The sequence below is a fragment of the Mustela nivalis genome (genome assembly GCF_964662115.1).
Source record: "Mustela nivalis genome assembly, chromosome: 9".
Taxonomy (NCBI): domain Eukaryota; kingdom Metazoa; phylum Chordata; class Mammalia; order Carnivora; family Mustelidae; genus Mustela; species Mustela nivalis.
Window position 1 is genome coordinate 32,538,125 of NC_139028.1, and position 25,627 is coordinate 32,563,751.

The window sequence follows — 25,627 nt, forward strand, 5'->3', positions numbered from 1 at the left end:
AGTACGTGGGTGAAGGTGGTCCGTGCAGGTTTCCTGCAGGCGCGGAGCCTTGGGTCATGTTTTCAAGGGCAGGTGGATTTGGTAGGTGATGAGGAGAGCAGAGCCATTCTGAGTGGGCAGGATGGGAACAGCCTCCCAGCTCCTTACAGGTGTGGGGGCCTCCTGGCTGGGGCCAAGGTCAGAGGTGGGGAAAGTCAGCACCCCAGACCAGTGTTGAAGGGGTGGAAATGCATAGACAGTGTTGGGCAAGCTGTCTCACGTCTTGGGCCCCCGAAACCGGTTTTGTTGTAGGAAGAGTTTTGCAGAGAGTTCTTTAAGACTGTTCCTCTCTACACTTTGGTGTGCTTGTCTGCACGCTGCGGGAGAAGAGGTGACAGCTGACCCCACTGAGAAGCAGCAGGCTGTCCATCCCTTGGAATCTGGAATTCCGCCCTGCCACTTTTTAGCTATCTGGGTTTTTTTTTTTTTTTTTTTTTTTAAGATTTTATTTATTTATTTGTCAGAGAGTGAGCAAGCACGAGCACAGGCAGACAGAGTGGAAGGCAGAGTCAGAGGGAGAAGCAGGCTCCCTGCGGAGCAAGGAGCCCGATGTGGGACTCGATCCCAGGACGCTGGGATCATGACCCGAGCCGAAGGCAGCTGCTTAACCAACTGAGCCACCCAGGCGTCCCTAGCTATCTGGGTTTTTGATGTAACCCTCCTTTACACATTTCCTCATCTGGAAATGAAACCTATTTGTAGGAATTAGGGATTATCTGTACTTAAGATGCCTAGCGTGGCACAAAGATGCACACTATGTTTGTGGTGGCCTCTCCCCCTCTCTGGGAGCTGTGAGGCATGAGGACAATGGGGGTGGGTGCCCTGGCAACTGTCAGGGCATCCCCAGGGCTTCCGTGGGCTTTAGCCCCTTTCCTGTAGCCATCCAGGAAGGCCATGGGTTAGGTGCCGTCTACCTCTGTGGTTTGGAAGCCTGTCACTGTCCTTGAGGGCAGTGATTCAAGAAATATTCTGGACACCCTCTGGATCCTGAGGCCACTTGAGCCAAGGTATTTATTATTTTATTATCTTGAGGTTCTGCAAAAAATTGCATTCAAAATGGATTTCTAAAAAGACTTCTTTACTTGAGAGGGGGAGGAACGGGCAGAGGGAGAGGGAAAGAGAATCTCCAAGCAGACTCCCTGCTGAGTACAGAGCCAGACATGGGGCTCCCAGGCCCCCCCACCCCCAAGATCTGACCTGAGCCGAAATCAAGAGGCAGCTGCTCCACAGACTGAGCCACCAAGGTGCCCCTGGAACAGATTTTTTTTTTTTTTAAGATTTTATTTATTTATTTGTCAGAGATCACAAATAGGCGGAGAGGCAGGCAGAGAGAGAGGGGGAAGCAGGCTCCCACTGAGCAGAGAGCCTAATGCGGAGTTCGATCCCAGGATCCTGGGATCATGACCTGAGCCGAAGGCAGAGGCTTTAACCCACTGAGCCACCCAGGTGCCCCAACGGATTTTAATGTTTTAAGAAATGTTTCGGAAATGACTGGAAACTTGACGTGTAGATGGAGGCCTAGAATGTAAGTAGATGGCAGACTTGATGGGCTTGCTAGGTGAGTCGCCTCTGGGCTGTGAGCGGGTGCAGAGGTCCCTAGGAAGGCTCTCTTCTCCCCCCAAGGCCAGTCCCTACCTTCTTCAGAAGGAGGAGAGGACGGGAAGGGTGGGAGCCCAGATGGGAGAACGAGGCCTTACTGGTAATTTTTGGTCAGGGGCGAGTGACAAGAGGGCAGGGGACATGGGCTACCTTTGAGGCTGCCTGATTGTTTTGCACCAAAACAACCATTACATTCATTATAATGTTTGAACTTGAACTCTGGCTGTTTGACCAGACCAGGGGGAGGAATGCGCCTTGGTCACTTTAGGCAGGTGGACCGACTGTGGGTGGAGAAATGAGCATCAGAGGGCAGTTGTAGGGAGGCCTCTGTCATTAGCAGGAATCAGCTAATTATGTTTTACAACACCTCTACTTAGAGACTGTAAGGGGTTATTAACCCACTTTTTAGAGGGGAAAACTGAGGCCCAGTGAGAAAGATTGGCCCCAGTAGCTCAGGGTTCTCAGGTTGACCCCTCATCCAGGTGAAGACCAACCCAACCCTTCAAAAAGGAAGGAAGGGATTTGGATCCGGTGGTCCTGCCCTCTGTCTGTTTTCTGTTCCCTTGTGAGGTCTCGCTGCAGGAGTATGTGGTCCTGGCCCTCGGCTGTGTGGGTGGGGTCTGGGAAAGGGACATGGCGTGACACCTGCGGGAGCCAGATGCCGGCTGTGTGGGAACTACTGAGTCTCTGTGTAGCCCACGGTGGCAGAGTCTGGCCCCAGGGGACTTTCCTTCCTGCTGTGACCAGGTGGGCAGAGTTTACTGAAGGATTTACTTCCTTCAGTAGAATCTGTTGGCTGTGGGTCAGCTTTTCTCTCCTCTAGACAGCTCGGGGTCACAGATCCACAGGTGATTCTGCATCTTCCTTGGGGCCCCGAAGCCCCACCCATTTCCCAGCAGCTGCTTCTGGTGGGGCGGCTGAGGACAGGGATGGGGTCAAAGGGCAAGGGTGAGAAGGTTGGGCACCAAAAAGGCGGAAAGGTTTAGGGAGTCCCCCACCTGCTGACCAGGCCTCGGCTGGGAATGCGTTACTCTAAGGAACTCTGGTGGTAGCCTTGGGGACTTTGGGGTGATGCTGATCCCCTCTTGTGGGACCCATTGTGGGAAGGTCCCTGGGCGAGAAGCAGAGCCCAGTCTGTAGAGCAGGTGCCTTGCGTGCAGGTGGTTGTTTAAAATGGGGCGGGCGAAAGCCAACCTGGCTGGCTCCTGTCACAGCAACAGGAAGTGGGTGAGTCCGGCAGGCAGCCTCTGGGAACTGGCAGGTGGCGTTTCTCCAACTGTCAGGTTCCTAAGACTCACCTGGGTGAGTTGTTAAACTTCCAGATCCTGGGGCCCTGCCCCTGACCTCCTGAAATCAGAAGCTCCAGGGAGAGTGGCTTGGGAATCTGGATACTGGGCAAGCACTGTGTTTGCTTTATTTTATACTTTTATGATCTTTCATGACCTGACAAGCCTGGAAAATGCTAAGTGGGAACGGGAGCCTCTTGTGGGTTTCTCGAGACTTCTGCCTTCTGTGGGATCGATGGGGTCAGTGTGGTGAGTGGGTGGAGGATTTCAATGTTCCCTTCTCATTTGTCCTCTTGGTCATCCCATGACGAACAAATCAAGTGTCCTCTCTGTGCTGGTCACTGGGAAGTCTGCCCTCAGAAGTCTCTGTGCTGGTCACTGGGAAGTCTCTGCCCTCGGAGCCTGTGCATGGCTGGGTGTTCTTTGTCCACAGCAGCTGAGTTTGGAGAGAGCCCAGCTACGTAAGGACCCACCTCCCTTCCTAAACAGCAACTGGAAAAAAGAGGCCTTTCTCCAGGGTCACTCACATCTGGTGGGTCAGTTCTGTGCATGTCTGTGCTCAGCATCGCCTGGGATGACCACTACGGTGCTAGTGTTCAGAGGTCATTCCTTGCTCTGTTGTCCTAGGTGACTTTGCACTGTGCTGTGTTTCTAGGGACTTTGTCCAGGCTTGGACTGGAACCAGCATCAGGGGGTGGCCCTGGGGAGTTACGCTGGCTTTGTCTTGCTCCTTGCAAAGGAGGGCTTCTTCGAGTGCTACAGAATACCTCCGTGCCTTGAAAAGCAGTTGCAGAGGCTCTGGCTGTCCTTTCGTGCTTGGACAGTCTGAGGGACATTCGCATGACTGTGCTGGTGATGATGACACCGTGAGATCGGGACCCCTCCCATGAAGCCAGCCACCCTTGTCCTTGTCTATGGTGGGAGCAAAACATCTGTGTCTCCAGCCAGTGACATCACCTCTGCCCCTTGATCCTGATCTTCCAACAGCAGAAGCAGATGACCAGTTGTTGTGTGATGTCATCCCACGACTCCGCGTGACTTCTTCAGTGTTTAGTTTCCTGATGTTTAGTTTAGTTACCTGATGCCTTCCCATCAGGTCCCACCCAACCGTAGCCGAATGAGGAACAATCATCCAAAAAAAAAAAAAATCTAGCACGAAGGTTAACTGCCACCTCCCCCCCCCCCCCCGCCTCCTGCCACCCGCTCTGATCGAAATCTTGTGTAGATTTTCGGATAGTCAGTGTTATTTTTGCTGTTTAAAATGCACGCACTTACCAGTTGCTTGTCTCCAGTGAAGAGCACCTTCTGAGCTACCAGTGGAAGGTTCTGGCTTTGGATTTGCTGGTCCCTGGAGCCCATGGGAGGGTGGGTCCTGGAGAGTTGGAGCCGGTGACAGGTACCCCAGGAGAAGATGCCTTTCAAAGTGGGAGGAAGTTTTGGTTGACTTGGACACTGGGTTTTGTTTGCTTCACATTCAGTTTCAGTTACGATGAGTTTTTACTTGATGGGAGTCAGGTGACGGCAAGAGTTTTCCCTGTGTCATCAGATACCTTCTCTAAGTCATTTTCTTTTGGATGGTCTCTGGATTTCTATACTGTACCTCCTGGTCCCCTCCAGGAAGCTGGATGGAAATGGTGGTTGTCTCATCTTGTCCCTGCATCCTGTCCCTTGGTTCTTCCCCTTCAGCCCTCCAGGTTGTCAGCATGTGTGTGCTCCGAGCCCTTCATGTGCATCTGTCCTTGTGGCAAGTGATTCCTTGCTCTCTTGTCTGAGCTGGCCTTGAGCCATCCTGTTTCTGGGGACTCGGGCCATAATTTAACTTGAGCTGGCCGGTGGGAATTGGCCACAAAGTTATGTGGCCTCTGTCTCTGTTCATGATAAGTGAGCACCTGGCTTCCCAGCACTGAGATTCTATGTGCACCTGTTGATGTGTTTACTTTTATGAGAGAAAGGAGAGGCAGGAGCAGGCACTGGCATACTTTGTCTTCCGTTGGTTTTATGGCCCTGCAGAGAGATTGGTACATGTGGAGAGTTGGTTACGTATGCAGTTAAGATCTAGTGGATGGGAGCTTCCTGCCACCCGTCCTCTGGAGGCTGAGGGACCTTGGGCAGGTCTGAAACCCCATGTGCAGCGGGAAGGACATGGCTCTTGTCTCGGCTTTGCTGCTTTCCTGACCTCACTCCTTTTGTGACTTTGGACAGGTCACACTCCTTCTCTGTCAGCTTCAGTTTCCTTATAAATAAAGTGACTAAGTTAGGCAAGATGATCTCTAATACAACTAAGAATGGACCTGAGAGTAGGGTTATAAAAGGAAGCAGTCTAGTTACTGATTAAACAGCATGTCTGGGCTGAGTGGAGCCCCAGAATTCACACTGTATGGGTGACTAAGGCCCTCCCATTGACCCAGTCCCAATGCTGACAGCTTTGCTCTACAGCAGCACTGGGGGTGGCCCCTGGGGTCCACTGTCCATGCTGTCAGCTGCTTTCCCCTTCCCAAGGAGCTTGCTTTCCATTTCCCTCAATACCTGCATTCTGAGTTCCTGAAGCTAGTCACACTGGGAGATAGAAAACCAGGATCAAATCTGGGTCTGCCGCCAAGTAGCTGTCCTCATTTCTCCCTGCCGTATCGATAGAGTGGGAGTGATGGTGCCAGTCATGAGAGATTCCAGGATTGTTTGAGGATCTGGTAAGAAAATATTGTGAATTACTCTGAAAATGGAAAATTAGCTTCGTAAGTTATTATTTTGTTATATTTTATCGACACGTGTAAACATACACTGTATTCAGAGAGTCTTGCCAAAGCCACACTACTTTTTAAAAAATATATTATTTATTTATTTGACAGACAGAGTAGACACATGTAGGCAGAGAGGCAGGTGTGGGGCAGGGAGTAGGCTCCCTGCTGAGCAGCGAGCCTGATGCAGGGCTCCATCCCAGGACCCTGAGATCATGACCTGAGCCGAAGGCAGAGTCTTTAACCCCACTGAGCCACCCAGGCGCCCCAAAGCCTTACTACTTTTTCATTTGTAAACATGATTAGACTACCAGGGGCCATTGGACATTTAATGAAAATTTACACCCTGAAAGAGAAAGGCAAAGACAAAGCCAAAATTCTAATGTAAATCAATCAATCAATCAATCAATCAATTTAGTATCCTAAGAAAGAGAAAGAAGGTCATGTAGTTATAAAATAAGAAAGGACTGCTCTAAAAAGTAACCATCAAAGTATAAAACTTCAGTCTTGGAAGTGAAATATATGATTTTTGAAGTTAAAAAAAAAATTCATTGCCTTTATAAAAGGCTTAAGATTAGGTGACACTTGTCCAAAAAGTTTTGTTCTTTTTATTCTGAGTCTTTTGCATTTTCCATGTGAATTTCATAAGCACTACAGCGATTTCTCCAAAAAGCCTGCTAAGATTTTGATCACGATTATATTGAATCTCTAGACCAGTTTGAGGAGAATAGCCAAATATATTGAATCTTCCAGTCCATGAACATGGGATATTACTTGATTTATTCAGTCTTCTAAAATTTTTCTCAGCAGTATTTGGTATTTTTTAGTTATAGGTCTTGTATATCTCTTATTAGATTTCCCCCCTAAGTATTTCATGTTGTCGATGTTATTGTAAATAGTATTTTAAAATTTTTTAAATTTCTAATTGGCCCTTGTTAATATATAGAAATACAATTGATTTTTGTGTATTAATTTTGTATCCTGTAAGCTGGCCAAACTCACTTAGTATTTCAAAAGCTTCTTTGATGTACAAAGCTACAGTAATGAAGACAGTATGGTGTTAGCATAAACATACATAAGGAGGTCAGTTGAACAAAATGAATCTGGAATTAGACCCAATTAAACATATATAAAGAGATCAAGGGAATAGGATGGAGGCTGGGATACAGACCCACAAATATATGGACAACTGATTAAAAAAAATTAAAAAATAATTAAGAAAAAAATTTTTGATTTTATTTACTTATTTGACAGAGAGAGCACAAGTAAGCAGAGAGGCAGGTGGCGGGGTTGGGGGCAGGAAAGTAGGCTCCCTGCTGAGCAGAAAGCTCTATGTGGGGCTCAATCCCAGGACCCTGAGATCATGAACTGAGCCGAAAGCCGAGGCTTAACCCGCTGAGCCACCCTTTTTTCTTAAGCACCCCTAAGAAAAAAATTTCTAAGTAAGCTCTGTCCCCAACATGGAGCTTGAACTCACGACCCTGAGATCAAAAGTTGCATGCTCTACCAACAGCCAGTCAGATGCCCCTTGGACAACTGATTTTTGATAAAGATGCAAAGGCAACTCAGCAGACAAAGGATGGTCTGTGCAACAAATTATAGTGAAACAATTGGATATCCATATGAAAAAGGAAAGAAAGAAACAAAGAAAGAAAAGTAACTTTCATCCATACCTTGCACCAAATAAAAAATTTTTTATTTCCAGCACTTGGGTGGCTCAGTGCATTGAGCCTCTACCTTTGGCTCGGGTTGTGATCTCAGGGTCCTGGGATCGAGCCCCACATTGGGCCTGCTTCCCCCTCTCTCTCTGCCTGCCTCTCTGCCTATTTGTGATCTCAGTCTGTCAAATAAATAAATAAAATCTTTAAAAAAATTTTAAAAAGTTTTTATTTCAGAATGCATTATAGGTCCAAATGTGAGCCTAAACATATTGGAATAAAACATAGGAGAATATCTTTGTTGTTTTGGATTAGGCAAAGATTTCTTAGTTACAGCACCAAAATCACAATCCATAAAAGAAAACCTTGACAAATTGAATGTCATCAAAATGAAAATCTCTTCTTCAAAAGACCCTGTTAAGAGAATGAAAATACAAGCTGCAGACTCGGAGGAGAATCTTAGCAAATTATGTATCTGTGAAAAGACTCGTATCCAGAATATATGGAATGAACTCTCAAAACTGAGTAATGTGAAGCTAAGCAAACCAATTTTAAAAAACTAGGGAAGAAATTCGAAAAGACACTTCTCCAAAGAAGACAAACAGATGGCAATTTAAGCACATGAAAAGATGCTCAACATCGTTAGTCATCAGGGAAAAGCAACATAAGACCACAGTGAGATGCTACTATACATCTATTAGAATGGCTGAAATGAGAAAGATTGACCATACCAAATGTTGGATAGGATGTGGACAATGGGAGTCCTCGTACACTGCTGATGGGAATGTAAAATGATGTAGTCTCTTTGGGAAACAGTTGGGTGGCTTCTTACAAAGTTAAAAATACACCTGTCATGCAAACTTGCTCCCTTCCTCTCATAGGTATCTATCCAAAAGAAATGAAAGCATGTGCCAGTACGAGGATTTGTACAGGAATGTTTATAGCAGCTTTATTTGGAATAGCCTCAAATTAGAAACACCCCAAATGTTCATCAACAGATGAAGAAGTAAACAAATCGTTGTATGTACATATAGTGGGATACTGCTCAAGAATACGAAGGAATGCACTGTTAACATAATAAACCTAATATCGTGGCTGAATCTCAAAATATTGTGCTGAGTAAAAGAAGCCAGACAATAAAGAGTACATGCTGTATAATTCCATTTTTATAAAGTTCTGGAAGAAAGCCAATTAATCTTCGCTGATAGGAAGCAGGTTAAGTGGTTGCTTTGGGACTGGAAAGGGAATCAGAGAGGAATGGGAGGGAAGGGCCAGGAGGAAACTTTTGAAGATGACAGATATGCTTATTATCTTGATTGTGGTGATGGTTTCATGGCTGTATATATATATGCCAAAAATTGCACACTTTAAAAATGCACAGTTTATTTTATGTCAACTATATGTCAGTGAAGCTATTTTAAAATTCTATAGAAGGTTCACAAGAGTAAGTTTAAAAAATCCCAGAATAGAACCAAATGACAAAGAAATGTAAAATATGAGAGGGGGGGAAAACACCAGGGAGAGATGCAAAGGATTTCCTCTATCCTTGGTGTCCTGAAATTTCATTGTGATATGTGTGGTTAAGCATGCTTTTTCATGTATCTTTCTTACTATTCAATGAGCCCTTTGGGTTTAAAGATATGTGCCTCTCTTTAGCTCTTGGAAATATTCTTACAGTATTCTTTGATAAACTCCTGTCCAGGTTCAGGAATTGGGCTCAGGCTATGAGATAGAGGAGAACTAGGGATGGGCATTGTTAGAAATTCCCAGATCCCCACTTTGATCCCAAACAAACATACCCCTACCCCACTAGTCCCCCATAAGGGATGGAAAATTGATTTCCATCAATTTGAGGACACTAGGTACAGAGGAAGGCTGTAGTGAGGGGTGAAAAATAATCAAGGGCTTATTCTCTCATGTGTTTCAGAATGCCAATGGCTGGGCTTAAATCGGTCTATCCAGGAGATTAGAAAATTATTCTCAGGAACAATTAAACCATTCCATAGAAAAGATAGAGCTTAACAGTTGGGAGTGTCTAGTGAAAAAAAAAAAATCTGGCTAGCCACTTAATTGTAGCCTACAGTGAAGCTGCTGGTGGCAAACCACACACACAGAGCTTCCCAACTGCCTTTAGGACCTCATTCCTAAATATGGGTGAACAACCAAACACCCTGAGGCATTTGAGGGAAGTCTTCAACATGAAAAAGAAAGTAAGAAACAGAGAAAAGGTACTCAATAGCAATATAAAGATGAGAAGATTTTGCATTCAAAATTCAGAGAACAAGAAAGAAGAAAATTCAGAGAACAAGAAAGAACCCTTGGAAATAAGTTAACAGCAGAAAAGAAAAACTCATTGGAAAAGTTCAAAAACAGTGAGATGGGGGTGCCTGGCTGGCTTAGTTGGTAGAACATATGACTCTTGATCTCGGGGTTATGAGTTTGAGCCCCGTGTTGGGTGTAGAGATTACTTAGAAAAAAACCAATGAGATGTATAATAGCAGAGAAAGGATAAGTAGAGGATCAATTATCGGGAATTGGAGAAAGACTAGAAAAAAATGAAGGGGAAGACATAATTTAAGAAATAATACAGGCATCCTTGGGAGATATTGTGGGTTCAATTCCAGGTCACTGCAATAAAGCAAATGTCATAATAAAGCAAGTGAAGTGAATTTTTTGGTTTCCTAGTGCTTATAAAAGTTATGTTTACACTATACTGTAGTCTATTAAGTGTTCATTATGTCTAAAAAAAGTATATGCCTTAATTTTTAAAATACTTTATTACTCATAAATGTCAAACATCATCTGAGCTTTCAGAGAGTTGTAATCACTGATAACAGATCACCATAACAGATCTAATAATGAAAGAGTTTGAAATATTGTGAGAATTAGCAAAACATGGCACGGAATCTGGGCATGAGTAAATGCTGCTGAAAAAGTGGCACTCCTAGACTTGCTTGACACATGGTGCCACAAAGCTTCAATTTGTAAAAAGTGCATTATCTGTGAAGTGCAGTAAAGCGAAGCACAATAAAACAAGGTATGCCTGTACAAGAAAGTTTCTCAGACTGATACAAATTTCCAAATTCAAGGAGCAGGTGGAGAGAACACAGCACAGTGAAATTTAATGACCCAATTCAAAGCACATTCTCAAAGCTTTCAGAGAAGGATAACAAATTATGAATAAGAAATAATGATTTGTACTTTATGTTATTTCTCAAAGGCAAAATTGGAAGCTACAAAACAATAGAGCCTTCAAAATTTTAAGTGAAAATTATTTGAAACCTATAGTTTTATACCCAGCTAAACTATGAGAAAATGTGAGTACAGAGTTAAGACACTCAGAAACATGGAAAGTCTCAGAAATTTTCCCTCTTGGGAAGCTACTGAAGTATGTATTCCACCAAAATGAAGTAAGCCTGGAATTCAGGAAATAGGGGTTTTAACACAAGAGGGAGAAGAAGGAAATTCCCAGGGTGAGGCTGAAGGAAGTTCCAGACACTAGCTATAGGAAAGGGCAGAGGGCTGTCGGAGGGAAGCGCTCAGGAAAAAATGAAGTGGGAGGTTATTTGACAGACTTTATATGTGGAAGATTAGAAGAGTATTACAGAGCTCTTAGATTGTACAGAAACACCTGGGTATATGTTAAAAAAAAAAAAAAAAACCCACCCAAGTAAATCAATTTTGCAGTAGGAGAAACAAATTTGTTGTACTGGGAAGGAAACAATTGTGAACAATATTTTCAAAGACTAATATAATTGACTCTGAAAAACAGGGGTTTGAATTGTGTGGTCCCACTTATATGTGGGGTTTTCTTTTTTTGATAAATACAGTATGGCACTATAAATGTATTTTCTCTTAAGATTTTCTTAACATTTTTCTCCAGCTTACTTTATTGTACAGTATGTAATACATATAACATACAAAATATGTGTTAATCAGTAAGCCTTCCTGTCAACAGTGGGCTGTGAGTGGTTTTGATGGAGTCAAAAGTTACATGTGGATTTTTGATTGTGTAGGAGGTGGATACCCCTAACCCTCCAAGGGTCAGCTGTAATGAAAATATAGAGTATGGATATAAAACAAAAACAAAAACTGTAGCCCTAGAACTATTGGTAGGATGGGCGAGACAAAGAGAAAGAAGGATATTGAATTTCACATTATCATAATAGGAAGTCAGATGCTTGTATTTTAAATAGATGAATCAAGAGATAGTGGTATTTAGGAATATGGAGATGAATTCCACAATAAGCAGATCACAAAAGCATTTTAAGTGGTTGCCTCTGGGCTGTGTTTCTTTCCTTTTTAAAAATTTATTTTATTGAGATATAATTGACATAGAGCATTGTGTAAATTTAAGGTCTAGGACATGTTGATTTGATATGTTTGTATATTGCAGTATGATTACCAAAGTAGAGTTAGCTATGGGGTGTGTTTCTGTATGCAATATTAAAGTCACAAAAATAACCAATGATGAAACAGAAATATAGTATCCAGGGTGGCAGGAATGGGGAGACTCTTTGAATGGTGAAGTTAACAGATGATGTGACAAATCAAGAAATGTCAGTTCAAGCACATCGTGGAGAGCCCGAGGTGGACACCAGAACCACATCTGGAAACTGTTAACATGACCTCATCTGTGGAATTTGGGGATGGGGCTGTTGCTTTTAGCACATACCCCTTTGGAGTGGGTCTGAGGTAGCTAAAGCTGGAAGGCCAGGGCTCCTCTCCGGGATTTCGGGCAGATAGAGTGTGTGTTAGAGTGCCTGGAGAGCTTGTCTTTCTGTCACCATGTGCCTGTGGACACCCCACCTGCCACAGTCACACTCCTGTCTTCCTCGGGAGTCCCTGGCCAGGAGGAGCCTACGTAAGCCATCGTCCTATTTGTGGGAAGTTTTGCTTTTCCTGCTCTTAGAGTGAGCATGGGTGTGGATTCTAGTAGAGACCTGGCCTTGCATCACCTTGAGTTTCCGGACCAGGACACCTGAGGCGAGAAACAGAGTGGCTGCTTCCACAGGGGTGTGGCAGGGCGGCCAGGGTCGACTGCCTTTTTACTTTGGGCTGGTTAAACATTGGCAGAGCAAGGCCACTGGGTAGGGTGTACAGTCTCTGTGTGGCCCATGGGCTCCTGGCCCACACCTGACACCAAGCCTGGTGTCAGGCTTCCAAACACCAACCCCCTCCATGATCGGTGGGGACTGAATCTGTAGGGGCCCCCTACACCACACCCCAGGGCTGTGTCAGCCCGGGGGAGGGGCTGCCTGGAGAAGCTGACATGGTGGTGGTCCCTGGCTTGGCCTCTTCTCCCCGCACTGTAAGTGCGGAGCCTCCATGTAAGTGGAGAGCCTCCATGACTGGGTTTAGACAGCCTCTTTGTTTGGTTTTCCTTTAAACTACCAGTCCTTAAGCAATACCTGTGTGGCGCTGCCCAGACATGGGAATGCATGGATGAGAAGGCCACTTCTCCTTTCTCCTTGCCCTTTTCCCCAAGCTGGACCTTAGGATGGATAATCATGCTTCCCGGAGCAGGGCGGGGAGGCTGCTGAGGTGAGGGAGTGTGTCTGAGCTGCGTTGCCTTTCTCTGTTCAGAGCATGAATGGCATTGAGGAAGGCGTGGAGTTCTTGCCAGTCAACAACACCAAGAAGGTTGAGAAGCGGGGCCCGAAGCGTTGGGTGGTGCTGGTGACCGTGCTGGTTGGCTTATTCTTGCTTTCTCTCGTGGCTTGTTTCCTGGTGTGGCACTTCCAGTGTGAGTAAAGCCGGGGCTTGGCTCTGGGGTGGGTGATGTGGGCGTGGCTGTACCTCCCTTCTCAGTGGACAGGGGCGGGGGCCATTGGTTGTGGACAGGAGGGAGGAAATGGAGGGTGCAGCGGGGGGCTGTGGGGAAGGGTCCAGGGCTCTGCCTCCCCTGGTTCTTTGAGGCCATAAGGGACAAGTGCTGGCCCAGAGGCCCATGTGTGCCCTGGCCCCTCCTGGCCTTTGCTCCCCGAGGGTAGCTGAGGGCAGCTTGAGGACCGTGGGGGTGACGGTGTCACTTCCTCTGACCACCCTCCTTCTCTGGTCTCCTATAGACCGGAATGTGCGAGTTCAGAAGGTCTTCAATGGCTACTTGAGGATCACAAATGAGAACTTTCTGGATGCCTATGAGAACTCCAACTCCACGGAGTTTGCAAACCTGGCCAACAAGGTGAAGGAAGCGGTGAGTCCGGCCCCTGGGAAGGGAGCCCTGTCCCTGCTGTCCACCCTGGCACCCCCACCATCACCCAACCTGGAGGGCACGGCTCCCCTTCCTCCCAGATTGCAGGTGGCTAAGGCTTCCAGACACCAGGGAAGGGGGCCCAGATCCCCGGAGGGAGGGAGCAGGGTGGACTTGGCGTGGGACGGAGCGGGGATTGTTGCCTCTCTCTGGCCTGCTGTGAGCCTTCTCTCCTTCCCTCAGCTGAAGGTGCTATACAGTGGGGTGCCATCCCTGGGCCCCTACCACAAGGAGTCGGCGGTGACTGCCTTCAGGTGGGTGCTGGGGAGGAGGCTTTGGGGTCGGTGCTGTGTGGTGGCGGTTGGGGGTAGCCAACAGACTGCGGGGTCTGGCTCGGGGAGCATGGCGCCCGGCCCATTCCTCCCTCAGCACACACTGCGTCAGACTGTCTCCCGGGCAGGGGTAACCACGGGGGCATTGCCAGGACAATACGGGTGAATGAGACGGCATGTCTGCCACAGAAGCCACTCAGTAATGGTGGTGACCGTTCATTCCTTTTCCAAATAGGGCTTTGGAAGGCGTCTGTGAGCCTTCATGTTTTCCTTGCTCACCCCGCCTTCAACACGCTTTTTTAAAAATAGACTTTATCTCAAAAGTGCTTTTGATTTTGTCAGTTTAATTTAATCCTTATGAATGCTGTGCGGCAGGTGGCATCACCCCCTCTCCAAGATGAGGAGACAGACTCCAGAATTTGTTACTCAGGGTGCCCAAGCTAGTGGGAGAGCCGAGTCCACGACCCAGGGCCTTTTTCCCAGTCCTAAACCCGATCCGGCCCCGCAGCACGGCTGGATGGGTGCGAGACGTGAGAGGAGAGGGTGAAGGGGCACGATCTCGGGCTTAAGGAATCAAAAGGTGGGGAAGCATAAAAGAATACGGGGTGGGCCCCCGCCTGGAGGACGGTCTTCTTGGGGGCCTGAGCTGTCCCGTCTGTGCCCGGCATTGGGGAGAGTGTGGGGACGGGTGGTATGCCCAGGGCCCCCCGCCCCAGCACCTCAGGCTCGCCCCTCTCCCCCAGCGAGGGCAGCATCATCGCCTACTACTGGTCCGAGTTCAGCATCCCCAAGTACCTGGTGGAGGAGGCCGAGCGTGCCATGGCCGAGGAGCGCGTGGTCACTCTGCCGCCCCGCGCCCGCGCCCTCAGCTCCTTCGTGCTGACCTCCGTGGTGGCCTTCCGTGAGTACAGGGATGCTAGGGTGAGCCTGTGTTGGGCCTGTCTTTGGAGGAGCAGGGCCAGCCCCTGGACTGCTGGGGGGACGGTCGGGGGAGCAGCACTGCCCAGCCAGTGCGCGGAAGGGAAGACGGCCTGCCTGCCGGCCCGGCACCTCCCTCTGGGGGAATAAGGAAGCAGGAATGAGGAAATTGACCGCGTCAGTAAATACTTTATTCTCCTTGTTCTTTAGCCACGGACCCCAGAACAGTACAGACCGCCCAGGACAGTAAGTATCGTGCCCTCCTCCCAGAGAAGAGGAGGGATGTGGCCAGATGCCCCTCAGTCACGGGGGTCCCCCAAATCACACACACACACACACATCCCCCTCTCCCAGGCCACGAGAAGCCCCCTCTTCCGTGTCTCCGGATCCAGGGAAGCCTGGGACATCTCAGAGGGGCCAGGCCTGATGGCCCCACCAGGGAAGCCCTGGGTGGCTCACCCCTGCCAGCTGTGCCCAGCGCTACCCCCACAGCCTCTCTGTCTCCCACGCAGACAGCTGCAGCTTCGCCCTGCACGCCCGGAGCGGGGAGCTGACCCGCTTCACCACGCCCGGCTTCCCCGACAGCCCGTACCCGGCTCGGGCCCGCTGCCAGTGGACCCTGCGGGGGGATGCCGATTCTGTGCTGAGCCTCACCTTCCACAGCTTTGATGTCGCGTCCTGTGACGACCGTGGCAGTGACCTGGTCATGGTGTATGACACCCTGAGCCCCGTGGAGCCCCGTGCTGTGGTGCAGTGAGTGTCCCAGGGGAGCAGAGGTGGGCTGGGGGCTTTCCGCAGAGGAAAGCCCAGCGTGGGTCGGAGATGGACTGTGGGACTCGAGGCCCCTGGGCACTTTCCAGGCTATAGGGATCAGCAGAGCAGCTCAGAAGCAGTTTCATCAGCCATGGTCGGGGTGAGGAGCACTCAGTGGCCCCTCGGTGCCGGCGAGCTGGGTGTGCTTCCTTTCCTCGCCAGAGTGGAGGTGCAGACCCCACTTTATTAGACTCACTTATGTTGAGGGTGATGGCTCAGGAGATGGCTGCCCATTGAAAAGTTAGTTTGTTCTGACTGTTTGCAAGAGGAGGGACAGTCCCCAGGTGCAGGGCCACAGAGTCCCCAGAGTCAGGAGAGGCAGAGCAGGCGGAGGGGGTGGAAACGGGTGAGAGGCCTTGTCATGGTTTCTGGGAAAGGCCAGGCCAGGCCGTGTAGGCAGGTTTAGGATTGGCTGGTTCAAAGAATTCCAGTGGGTTCTGGGGCACAACACAAGGCCATCTCTAGCTGTCTGGTACCTGGTTGTGGCGTGATGTGGGCTGGTGGACAGTCACCTGGGGGGGAGAGCCCCATGGAGGAGGGTGTTGGGGTGTGTGGGCTCTGGATTAAGGGGTCTGTACGTGGAAGGCTTGTGCAGGGGTGACTTTTGACTCTCTCTGGTAATTGCCTAGTCCCGGGAGGGGCAGTGTCACCAGAGCCAGCAAGGCCCCAGTCTGCGGTCAGAGCATCAGGACCACAGGAAATAAGGAGGCGTTGTATATGCTGAGGTCGTGGGGCCACCCGCAGTTCCCCTGCCCCTGGCCTGGATGGAGCGTGCCTCGCACAGCGCTGTGGGTGGGGGTGGGCCGCCCCCTCCTCAGCTCTCCCTGACTCAGTGGGCCACAGCCTTCCCTCGCTGTCTGTGGAAATGAGCACGGCAGATGTTCTGTGATAAAGAATCGGCTAGAATTCCAGCTCCGGACAGGATAGAACCATCTGCCGCCACAGCTCAGCAGCCAGGGCTCCTTTTCCTGTAAGGTTTATCCCCTCTCTCGTTTATGAATCGTACAACAAAATCAGCATGTGGCTCTGAAGGGAAGAACTGGGAAATCGGTATGCACAGAGAGCACGGATCTCAGTCACGGTCTCACTCTCTAGAAGGAGTCGCTGTGAGCCTTGCGATGTACGTTTCTCCACGCGTTTTCCTGTGCAAGGCAATGTTTGTGTGTGATGTAAAAATGGGATCAGAGGGCTCATGTGGTTTTGCTCTCTGCTTCTTAAAACTGAAGCATGTCCTGGTGCTCTTTCTGAATCCGTAAGCGCGCTTCTGTCATTTGTGGTGGTTGTGTAACGTGGCATTCTCGTGTGAGGGCAGAGGGACACTGTCCTTGGCTGCGTACGTCAGGGAGCCGGGGGCCTGAGGTTTGTGTCCAGCCCCACCACTTAGTCACTGTGGATCCTTGGGCAAGCTACTTCTCCTCTCTGTGCCTCAGTTTCCTTGTCTGGAAAGGGGGGATTTTAGTATTTACTTAGTAGAGCTGTTAGGAAGAACACTGAGTGCATGTTCTGTTCCTAGGTGGTGTCGGTGCTGTTACTGTTACTGTTCTTAGTTAACGCATAGCTGAATGGATCTTCTGTGGTCAGGCATTCGAGGTGGCAGAGTTTTTGCTGTGTGTTGAAAAGACAGTCTTACAACTAAATCCTTACTGAGGTCGTGTATGCAGGGAGGAGCTTTGAAGTGACCCCGCCCTCTGCCTTTTGTGGACGAGACCAGGGTTCCAGGACGCCGGGCTTCTTGATGCTGTCAGTAACACATGCCCTTTCTGCCCCCACAGGCTGTGTGGCACCTACCCGCCCTCCTACAACCTGACCTTCCTCTCCTCCCAGAACGTCCTGCTCGTCACGCTGATCACCAACACCGAGCGCCGACACCCTGGCTTTGAGGCCACGTTCTCCCAGCTGTCCAAGCTGAGCAGTAAGGAGGGGCACGGCAGGGCAGAGGAAGGATGGGTCTGAGGGGCTGGCCCGCGCCCACGAAGCCCAGGCCAAAGCCTTCGGTGGGTGAACCGACCCGGGTCAGTGACAGAGGTTGGCAGCTTAAGCTGTGGGGCCTTTGGCCTCTCGTGTGGGTGGGGACCCCTCCGTAAAGTGTCGGGCTCCCCGCACTGAGGTCTTCCAGCAACGGGCTGCGGAGCGCACGGGTGCCCTCGCGTGTAGCGTGAGAGATGGGCGGGCCGGCTCCGCCAGGGCCCCCGGGTCCTCGAGCCTTTCTCCTGCCTTTCCTGTCAGGCTGTGGAGGCTCTCTACGTGGCACCCACGGGACATTTAGCAGCCCCTACTATCCAGGCCACTACCCGCCCAACATGAACTGCACGTGGGACATCCAGGTAGGAGGCTGTAGGGTGCCCGTGAGAGCAGAAGGTGGAGGGAGGGAGGGGGGCTCCAGGGGGAGGGAAGAGGGAACACTCCAGGAAGGCAAGTGAGGCAGGGCAAGGAGAGGGAGATGGGCTCCCTGACCAGCCCATCCCCAGGGTGGGGATGTGTCTAAAGCTTTGCAGGGTGGGGAAGGGTGGGGCAGGGTCGGGGAGAGCCGACCTCGTAACGCCCCCCGCAGACTCAAATCCTAGTTCTTGACCGGTGTCTGCCTGAGGGACCTCGGGCCGGGCGGGTGCTTCACCTGTCAGGCCTCAGCTTGCTCCTGGGTGAAGGGAGAGTAAGGGAGAAGCAGAGAAGGGTGTCTGCCTCTCAGAGGTGAAGTCGCAGAGTGTGCGTGGAGAAAGCACTTGCTGGATGGCAGTGGACGGGAGTCTTGCTGCCTGGGGCTCCCGCTCACCCTCCAAGTCAGAGACCCGCTCTCTTCCCTTTCTTCGGTGATGCCGGGAGGACCTCTGGTTTTTCTTGCCTCTGAGTCCAGAAGTTCTTCCAAAGGTCTAACTCGAGTCCCTCCTGCTGTGTGTTCCGTATTGCCAACGCGGGTGGTAGAGAGAAAAGCGCAGTGACCGCGCCATGTGCCATGGTCCCCCCAGTGCCCGTGGCCAGCGGCCCACGGCATCCCTGGGTTTAGGAGGAAGGAAGGACGCAGCAGACCCCCAGCAGCATCTCCCTTCTTAGGTGCCCAACAACCAAAATGTGAAAGTGCTCTTCAAGCTTTTCTACTTGGTGGAGCCCAACATTCCCCCGGGCTCCTGCCCCAAGGACTACGTGGAGGTCAACGGGGAGAAGTAAGTGCCCTGGAGCGGCCGGAGCTGGAAGGGGAGGGGTGCCCCAAGCCCCTCCGGATCCCCCTCTTACCTCTGACCATGGTCCCCATAGGTACTGCGGAGAGAGGCCGCAGTTCGTGGTCACCAGCAAGAGCAGCAGGATCACTGTGCGCTTCCACTCTGATCAGTCCTACACCGACACGGGTTTCCTGGCCGAGTACCTCTCCTACGATTCCAGTGACCGTGAGTACACGTCTCTAGAAGGAGGAACCTGGCTGGAGGGACCGGCCAGCGATGACCCCTGTGTTCTGTATCTTCCCAGTATTGTGCTCCCCTGATTCTGAGATCCCGAGAACGCAGGGTGCATATCCTCAGGTGCCTTTTGGAGGAATAAAAGGGAAGACTGCCATAAATGCATTTCTTGACAAAGGTGAACAGTGAATGCTGCTACAGGCTGTGCCCTCGAGTCCCTGTGAGAGGCACTGGAGCCCAAGGGCCCCCCAGGTTCCTTGGGGCCATCTGTCCCTGTGTTTCAGCAGGGCCACACCTCCGGGAATCCATGCTTGTCTTTGTGGCCTTTTAGCCACAAAGACATTGGGGAATAGCATAGTAGTTCTGAGACACGTGAGAAAATCCTGGGGCAGGAATCATCACACGAGCAACTCTGGGCTCTGAAAATTCTGCCATCTCTATCTACATAAGAGATGTGGCGGTTTCTGTGGCTTTTAGTTTCCCGGCCTGCTGTGTGCAGACCAGCCGGTCCCTATCCACGGGGACTTTTTGTTTTGGCCCCACATCAGAGAGTAACCTTTTGGGAGAGCTTTTAACTCTACACGAGAATCCAAATTTAAGTTAGAATGCACCGGCCTGACTCACCACCTGGAGTCTACCTGGCCGGCAACAGGGCCAGCCTGCAGGTGAAGGCCCCGCCTTCCGGGACAGACTCACCCCCACCTACCCGCAGCTCTGTCACCAGCCCCACAACGTCAGGTGGCAGATACCTTCCAATTTCAGAAACACGGAAATGTGAGAACAACCTTAGAATTATGGAAATCTTGGGCTGCCTTTTTTTTTTTTTTAAAGATTATATTTATTTATTTGACAGAGATCACAAGTAGGCAGAGAGGCAGGCAGAGAGAGAGGGGAGGAAGCAGGCTCCCCGCTGAGCAGAGAGCCCGATGTGGGGCTCGATCCCAGGACCCGGGGATCATGACCTGAGCTGAAGGCAGAGGCTTTAACCCACTGAGCCACCCAGGCGCCCTTGGGCTGCCATTTGACACTTGGGTAGGACACCTGTATCATCTATTTGCCGAGCTAGGTCCATGCCCGGCAAGGGGAACCTGGCACTCTGGGGGATGTGGCTGGCCAAGGACACGGGGCAGGAGAACCGAGTGCACACCCAGCCAGCCTGTCTCCATTCTGCAGCTCCCTGGGGTTTGATTGCTGGCGGTCAGGAGGGGCCCCTCACTGTGGGTCTGTGGCTGGCCCTCCTGGGGCAGCTGTAGGTGGAGGGCAGCCAGCGTGGGAGGGAGGGCTGGTGCTCGTGGACTTGAGGCCTGCCATCTCCCCTGCAGCATGCCCGGGCAAGTTCATGTGTAACACCGGGAGGTGTATCCGGAACGAGCTGCGCTGTGACGGCTGGGCTGACTGCACGGACTACAGCGACGAACTCAACTGCCGTGAGTCCCCTCTGCCTGCGCGGTGACCCATTTAGACCTCATGCCCCATGCCCCCCTCTGCTGTTTGGGAGGCTGGCCTTCTGTTTCAGTGGGCAGTGGAGTGTTTCTGCAGTGCCCGGCTCAGCTTCCATAGCAGGGGCACCAGGGCGCCAAAGAGCTGTCTCCCCCCAGCAGGAAAGGGGGTCCCTGGGCAGCTCTCTGGTCGCCCCTGCTTCTGTGGGAAGCAGTGAGCAGTGACTGATGTCAGAGCGAGGGCTCAGAGCCCCGCTGACTGTGGCCCCTTGTTCCCATCAGAATGCAACGCCACCTACCAATTCATGTGCAAGAACAAGCTTTGCAAGCCCCTCTTCTGGTTGTGTGACAGCGTCAATGACTGTGGGGACAACAGCGACGAGCTGGAGTGCAGTGAGTGTGGGGTGGGGCTGCCTGGGCCACCCCTTGGCCCACCCTCAGCAGGGGGCATCGTAGAGCAGCTGCTGAATGTTGTTGGTGCATCCTGCCCCCAGGCTGTCCAGCTCAGACCTTCAGGTGTGGCAATGGGAAGTGCCTCCCCCAGAACCAGCAGTGTGACGGGACTGACAACTGTGGCGATGGTTCCGATGAGGCCATGTGTGACCTCGGTGAGACCTGGTGGGAGCAGGAAGGAAGGAAGCAGCTGTGAGCACACTCACATCTCAGGGTGTCCCAAATTTAATAAACACACACCACCCTAGATGTGAAATGTGATGAGAAAACGCGTCAGTGGGGGGGAGAATCTTCCGGAAGGTGGAGAGCCTTTGGCGAGGCTGGGAGGACATGGGCATGAGTGTGGAAGGGTGGGACAGGCTTGATGAGGGGCATCAGGAAGATGGGTCATCAGGTTTCTGGTTGGGTGCTGCAGAGGAATTGATTCCCTGCCCCTTGGACTCCTTCTTGAACAGTGAGAACTGTTGCCTGCACCAAACACACCTATCGCTGCCACAATGGGCTCTGTTTGAGCAAGAGAAACCCCGAGTGTGATGGGAAGAAGGACTGTAGCGACGGCTCAGATGAGAAGGATTGTGGTGAGCAGGGCTGCTGCATACTGTTGTGCAGGTTGTTCACTGTGTAAGGCACACACAGAGGTAGAAATGTATGCAGCTGTTCACTGCATACATGTTGTGCAGGTTGTTCACTGTGCAAGGCACACACAGAGGTGGAAATCATGCCAGTATCTCACTCATCCAGCTCTGCCCTGGTGAGAGGGTGTATCTGTCTGGGGGAAAGGATGATTTTGCTGACTGGCAGAGAGGCACTGTGGTCCTGGAGGCAGGGCTGGTGGCCACCAGCATGTCAGCACCTCTGTGGCAGAGCTGATGTCCTGGCTGATGTGCTGGGCTGGCCCCTGCTCTGTGGACCTGGCCATCTTGCCTGGAGGAGAGAGGACATGGCCTACCTGAGCAGCCGGCAGGTTTCACCACTGCACCCATGCATCAGTTTGTGGCCTCGTGTGTATTTCAGAAGCATTGGCCTGAGGTTATATCTGAGCCCACCTATGGCCAGTTTCTGACTTCACGTCGCCTATCCGCTCTTTCCTGGGAGCTGTGCCTGTCAGCAGTCAGCAAGGAAATCTAGGCAAATGACACTCAAATTAAATCCGAGCAAACCAGCAGATGTCGGAAGACCTCTAAATGCATTTGGGCACGGATGAGGAGCAGGGAGTGCAAGGGTTTTGGGTTTGGAAGCAGGGAGAGGGGCCGGGGACCATCAGTGGGATCTCTGAGTCTAGAAGATATTTGTAGGGGGTCCCACGCAAAGGCGACTGCCTCACATGGCCTATTGCTGAGCCTGGGGTGGGCTGGGGGACTGGTGCCCCACCTTGACTTTGACCTGTGCGTTTTCTGCACCTCCCAGACTGTGGGCTGCGGTCATTCACCAGGCAGTCTCGGGTAGTTGGTGGCACGAATGCAGACGAAGGTGAGTGGCCCTGGCAGGTCAGCCTCCACGTCCAAAGCCAGGGCCACGTGTGCGGGGCTTCGATCATCTCTCCCAACTGGATGGTGTCGGCAGCTCACTGCTTCATCGATGAGAGAGATTTCAGGTGGGCCGCTGGGTGGGAGGGGTTCTCTTTGGGTTTTCTGGGCTCGGAAAGCCGCCTGTCTTGCCGGAGCGGATGGCACTGGGACCGGATCGGGCTGAGTGGCAGACACCCCGGGATGGGGCTTAATAACAGTAATCATGAAAACAGACCCTTGTTACGTACTCCCTCTCTCTCTGTAAAGCAGTATCGTAGTGCCTCTCCTACAGCCCGGTTAGATGGGTCCCGTTACGTCTCCATTTTAAAGAAGCGGGGGTTCACGGAGGTCAGGACCTGTGCTCATGAGTGTGCCGCTGGGAGCGGCACCGTCAGACTCAAGCCCGGGTGTGCCGGGTCCCAGGCGTGCGTGGTCAGTTTGTGCACGGGGCCGCCCTGGGACCGGTGCAGACTCCCTGTGAGCTCTTACCCTTGGGGCCCTGAGAGTAACAAGCATGTGCTCCTGGAACCCTGAGCTCTGCGCTGGGCACACAGTGCGCTTGGCTTATTGGAGCTTGTTGGTCCGTCTTTGTTTTTGTGATCTTGTCAGCCTGGAGGCCAGGTGTCCTGTAGAGTGCCCCGCATCTGGATTTGTCTGATGTTCTTGTTCTGCTCAGACTGCGCCTCTGGGTGTTTGGAAGGAATATCACATGCTGTCACAGGGCACAGGACACCAGCCTGACTTATCACTGGTAACGTCAATCCTTCTCGGCTGGTTGAGGGAGTGTTTGCCAGGCTGCCTCATGGTGAAGTCCCCCTTTCTTTATTTTTTGGAAGCGAGCCAATGTGGAATTCTTCTGTGAGGAAGCTTTGTCCCTTCTCTTCCATTTATTTGTTTACTTAGCTATTTATATTCATATGGGCGCACGCGTATTCATGTTTCTTCGGGTTGTAATCCAGTGCCGGGACGTGACTTCGTTGCTCGGATTGTTCCAGATTTGACCGTTGCCCTCTCTTCCAGTGTAGCTCCTGTGTCCCTCTGATCTGACCCCATTCTTTTGTTCTTTATAGCCACTTCCATGCGTTCTGGCCCTACCAGGAGTTCTAGGCTCATCTTCTATTTTCCCTGGCCCAGGGCTGGAATGAGACACTCTCCCCCACCCCCACCCTGGGAATCCTGTTAGCAGGGAACAGCGAAGCTGGGGCCCTCCGTATCCTGTGTTACTGCAATCCCACTGCTTCTAGACCCTTAGCAGGGCAAGCCAGGATCTCCATGTGTGGTCCCCATCCCCTCCATTCCTTCTCCCTCTTTCTCTTGCTTCATCACTCTCTCATTTCCTCTTCTTTCATTTTCTTTTTCTTTCTTTTTTTTTTTTTTTTTTTAAGATTTTATTTATTTATTTAACAGAGAGAGATCACAAGTAGGCAGAGAGGCAGGCAGAGAGAGGGAGGAGGAAGCAGGCTCCCTGCTGAGCAGAGAGCCTGATGCGGGCTTGAACCCAGGATTCTGGGACCGTGACCTGAGCCGAAGGCAGAGGCTTTAACCCACTGAGCCACCCAGGCGCCCCCCTTCATTTTCTCTTGATGATCAGTCTTCCATGAAAAAATAATGCAGTGAATGCATTCGACACCCCATGCTGTTACTAGCATTGGGGACAGAGATGAGTAAGCCTTCTTCCCCGCACTTCCCAGGCTTCCCAGGCTGGGGAGACAAGATACGTGACCCATGCTTGTGCACACACACGTACATGAGCGCATGGCAAGTGCTGTGTGGGAGTTGGTAAGTTACCTGGGCCCAGCATGTGGGAGTTGAGAATTCCCACCCCCTCCCCCCTGGGGCGGGGGTGGGAGACTTAGGAGTGCTTCTGTGAGCAGGGGTGTCTGATATGAGTGTTGAAACATGAGAGTGTTTGCAACTGGACGAGGTGACGCAGACCTTCCAGACAAAGAAGGGTGTGAGTGGAGGCAGGTGGGTGTGAAGTGTGCAAGGATCTGGAGTGCAGTTACTTTGGACACATTTCTGAGTTGGCAGGTGCTTGCAGGGTGTGGCCATGGTTAAGAGTAGAGGCTGCCTGGGTTCAGTCCTGTCCACAACTCATTAGCTGTGTGGTCTTGGGCAAGTCAGTCCTCATCTAAAAATGGGCAGCCCTACGTTGAAGGGCTGCCTGGGGGATGGCATGACTTGACGTGTCAGCACTGAGAAGAGAGCTTGGTGTGGCTACCACCAGCGCCCTCCCAACCACCCGCAGTCCCCGGGCTCCTCTGTGGGTGTACCTTCACACCTGGTCTCTCAGTTGCTGGTGAGTGTGTGTACCTTCAATGACTAGAGATTAAGTCTGCTCATATAGTTGAAAGCTGTCCTAGACTGAAGAATGTAGACTGGAGAGAAAAGACCACCATGGCAGGCTTAATGAGGAAGGTTCGAGAAAGAGGGGCTGGGGTTGCTGGGTGAATGGGACTGGCAAGGGGGTGGGAGGCACAGGACTTAGCATGGACCCAGGCGACAAAGAAATGTCTACAACAGGTGACAGGATCATGGACAGATGGTGCCAGAGGGGAGAATGATGACTCCCCCACCCTGACCCTCCAGCCCTGTCACATCCCATCCTTTCAGCCACTGGCCCTTGCCTGCTGAATATCCCAGACCATCTGTACTCTTTCCCACTCACCTTGCAGCTGCCCTGACTCCCCAGCCTTAGTGGCTGCAGTTCCCTCTACCTGATCACCCCATCCGTCTCCCACAATGTGGGTGTGGTCTTTCTAAAGAGCTCATCTGATCCCAGCAACCCCTTGCTTGTGGTAACTTGCAGGATAAAACAGAAAAGGTGTAACATGACCGAGATGGCCACATTCTCTGGCCCGTGACATCTCTCCAAGCTCGGTCTCCTGTCCCACCGTCATTCCTTCCATATATTCAGTTTTGGGGGGCATCTGCACATTCCCTGGGCTCTCTGTGATCTTGCTGCTTTCTCCCCCACCCTCAGGATTTGAGTAGCCAAGTCCATTTGAGCTCCAGGGCCTTGTTCGTGACATGCTTCCTCTCCTGACTCCCCACCCCCCACCTGATACTCTGCCACAGTCCACTGCCCATCATTCTGGAGGTCACCCTACTGTGCTGTCATGGTGGTGTTCATGGCTCCTTCCCCGAGTACAGGGAACACTTGAAGGTTGGGTCTCATGCAATTCCTGGGACACTATAGATGGTTGGGAGAACAAGTCAGAAAGGGTAAGGCTGAATAACGCAGATATAGAATGCCTGGCTTATC

General features: G+C 51.1%; 1 protein-coding gene across 1 annotated transcript in view; it reads left to right on the forward strand.

Moving 5' to 3' along the window:
* The window catches only part of ST14 (ST14 transmembrane serine protease matriptase), a 40,273-nt gene that overhangs the window by 9,735 nt on the left and 4,911 nt on the right, over positions 1-25,627 (forward strand). Inside the window, exons 2-16 of the mRNA XM_082683372.1 lie at positions 12,904-13,063; positions 13,386-13,513; positions 13,754-13,824; positions 14,586-14,743; positions 14,971-15,006; positions 15,273-15,513; positions 17,346-17,485; positions 17,800-17,897; positions 18,622-18,731; positions 18,823-18,953; positions 20,285-20,389; positions 20,684-20,794; positions 20,896-21,009; positions 21,310-21,432; positions 22,262-22,448. Coding sequence (XP_082539498.1) covers positions 12,904-13,063; positions 13,386-13,513; positions 13,754-13,824; positions 14,586-14,743; positions 14,971-15,006; positions 15,273-15,513; positions 17,346-17,485; positions 17,800-17,897; positions 18,622-18,731; positions 18,823-18,953; positions 20,285-20,389; positions 20,684-20,794; positions 20,896-21,009; positions 21,310-21,432; positions 22,262-22,448 — 1,913 coding nt within the window. The remainder of the gene's footprint in view (positions 1-12,903; positions 13,064-13,385; positions 13,514-13,753; positions 13,825-14,585; positions 14,744-14,970; positions 15,007-15,272; positions 15,514-17,345; positions 17,486-17,799; positions 17,898-18,621; positions 18,732-18,822; positions 18,954-20,284; positions 20,390-20,683; positions 20,795-20,895; positions 21,010-21,309; positions 21,433-22,261; positions 22,449-25,627) is intronic.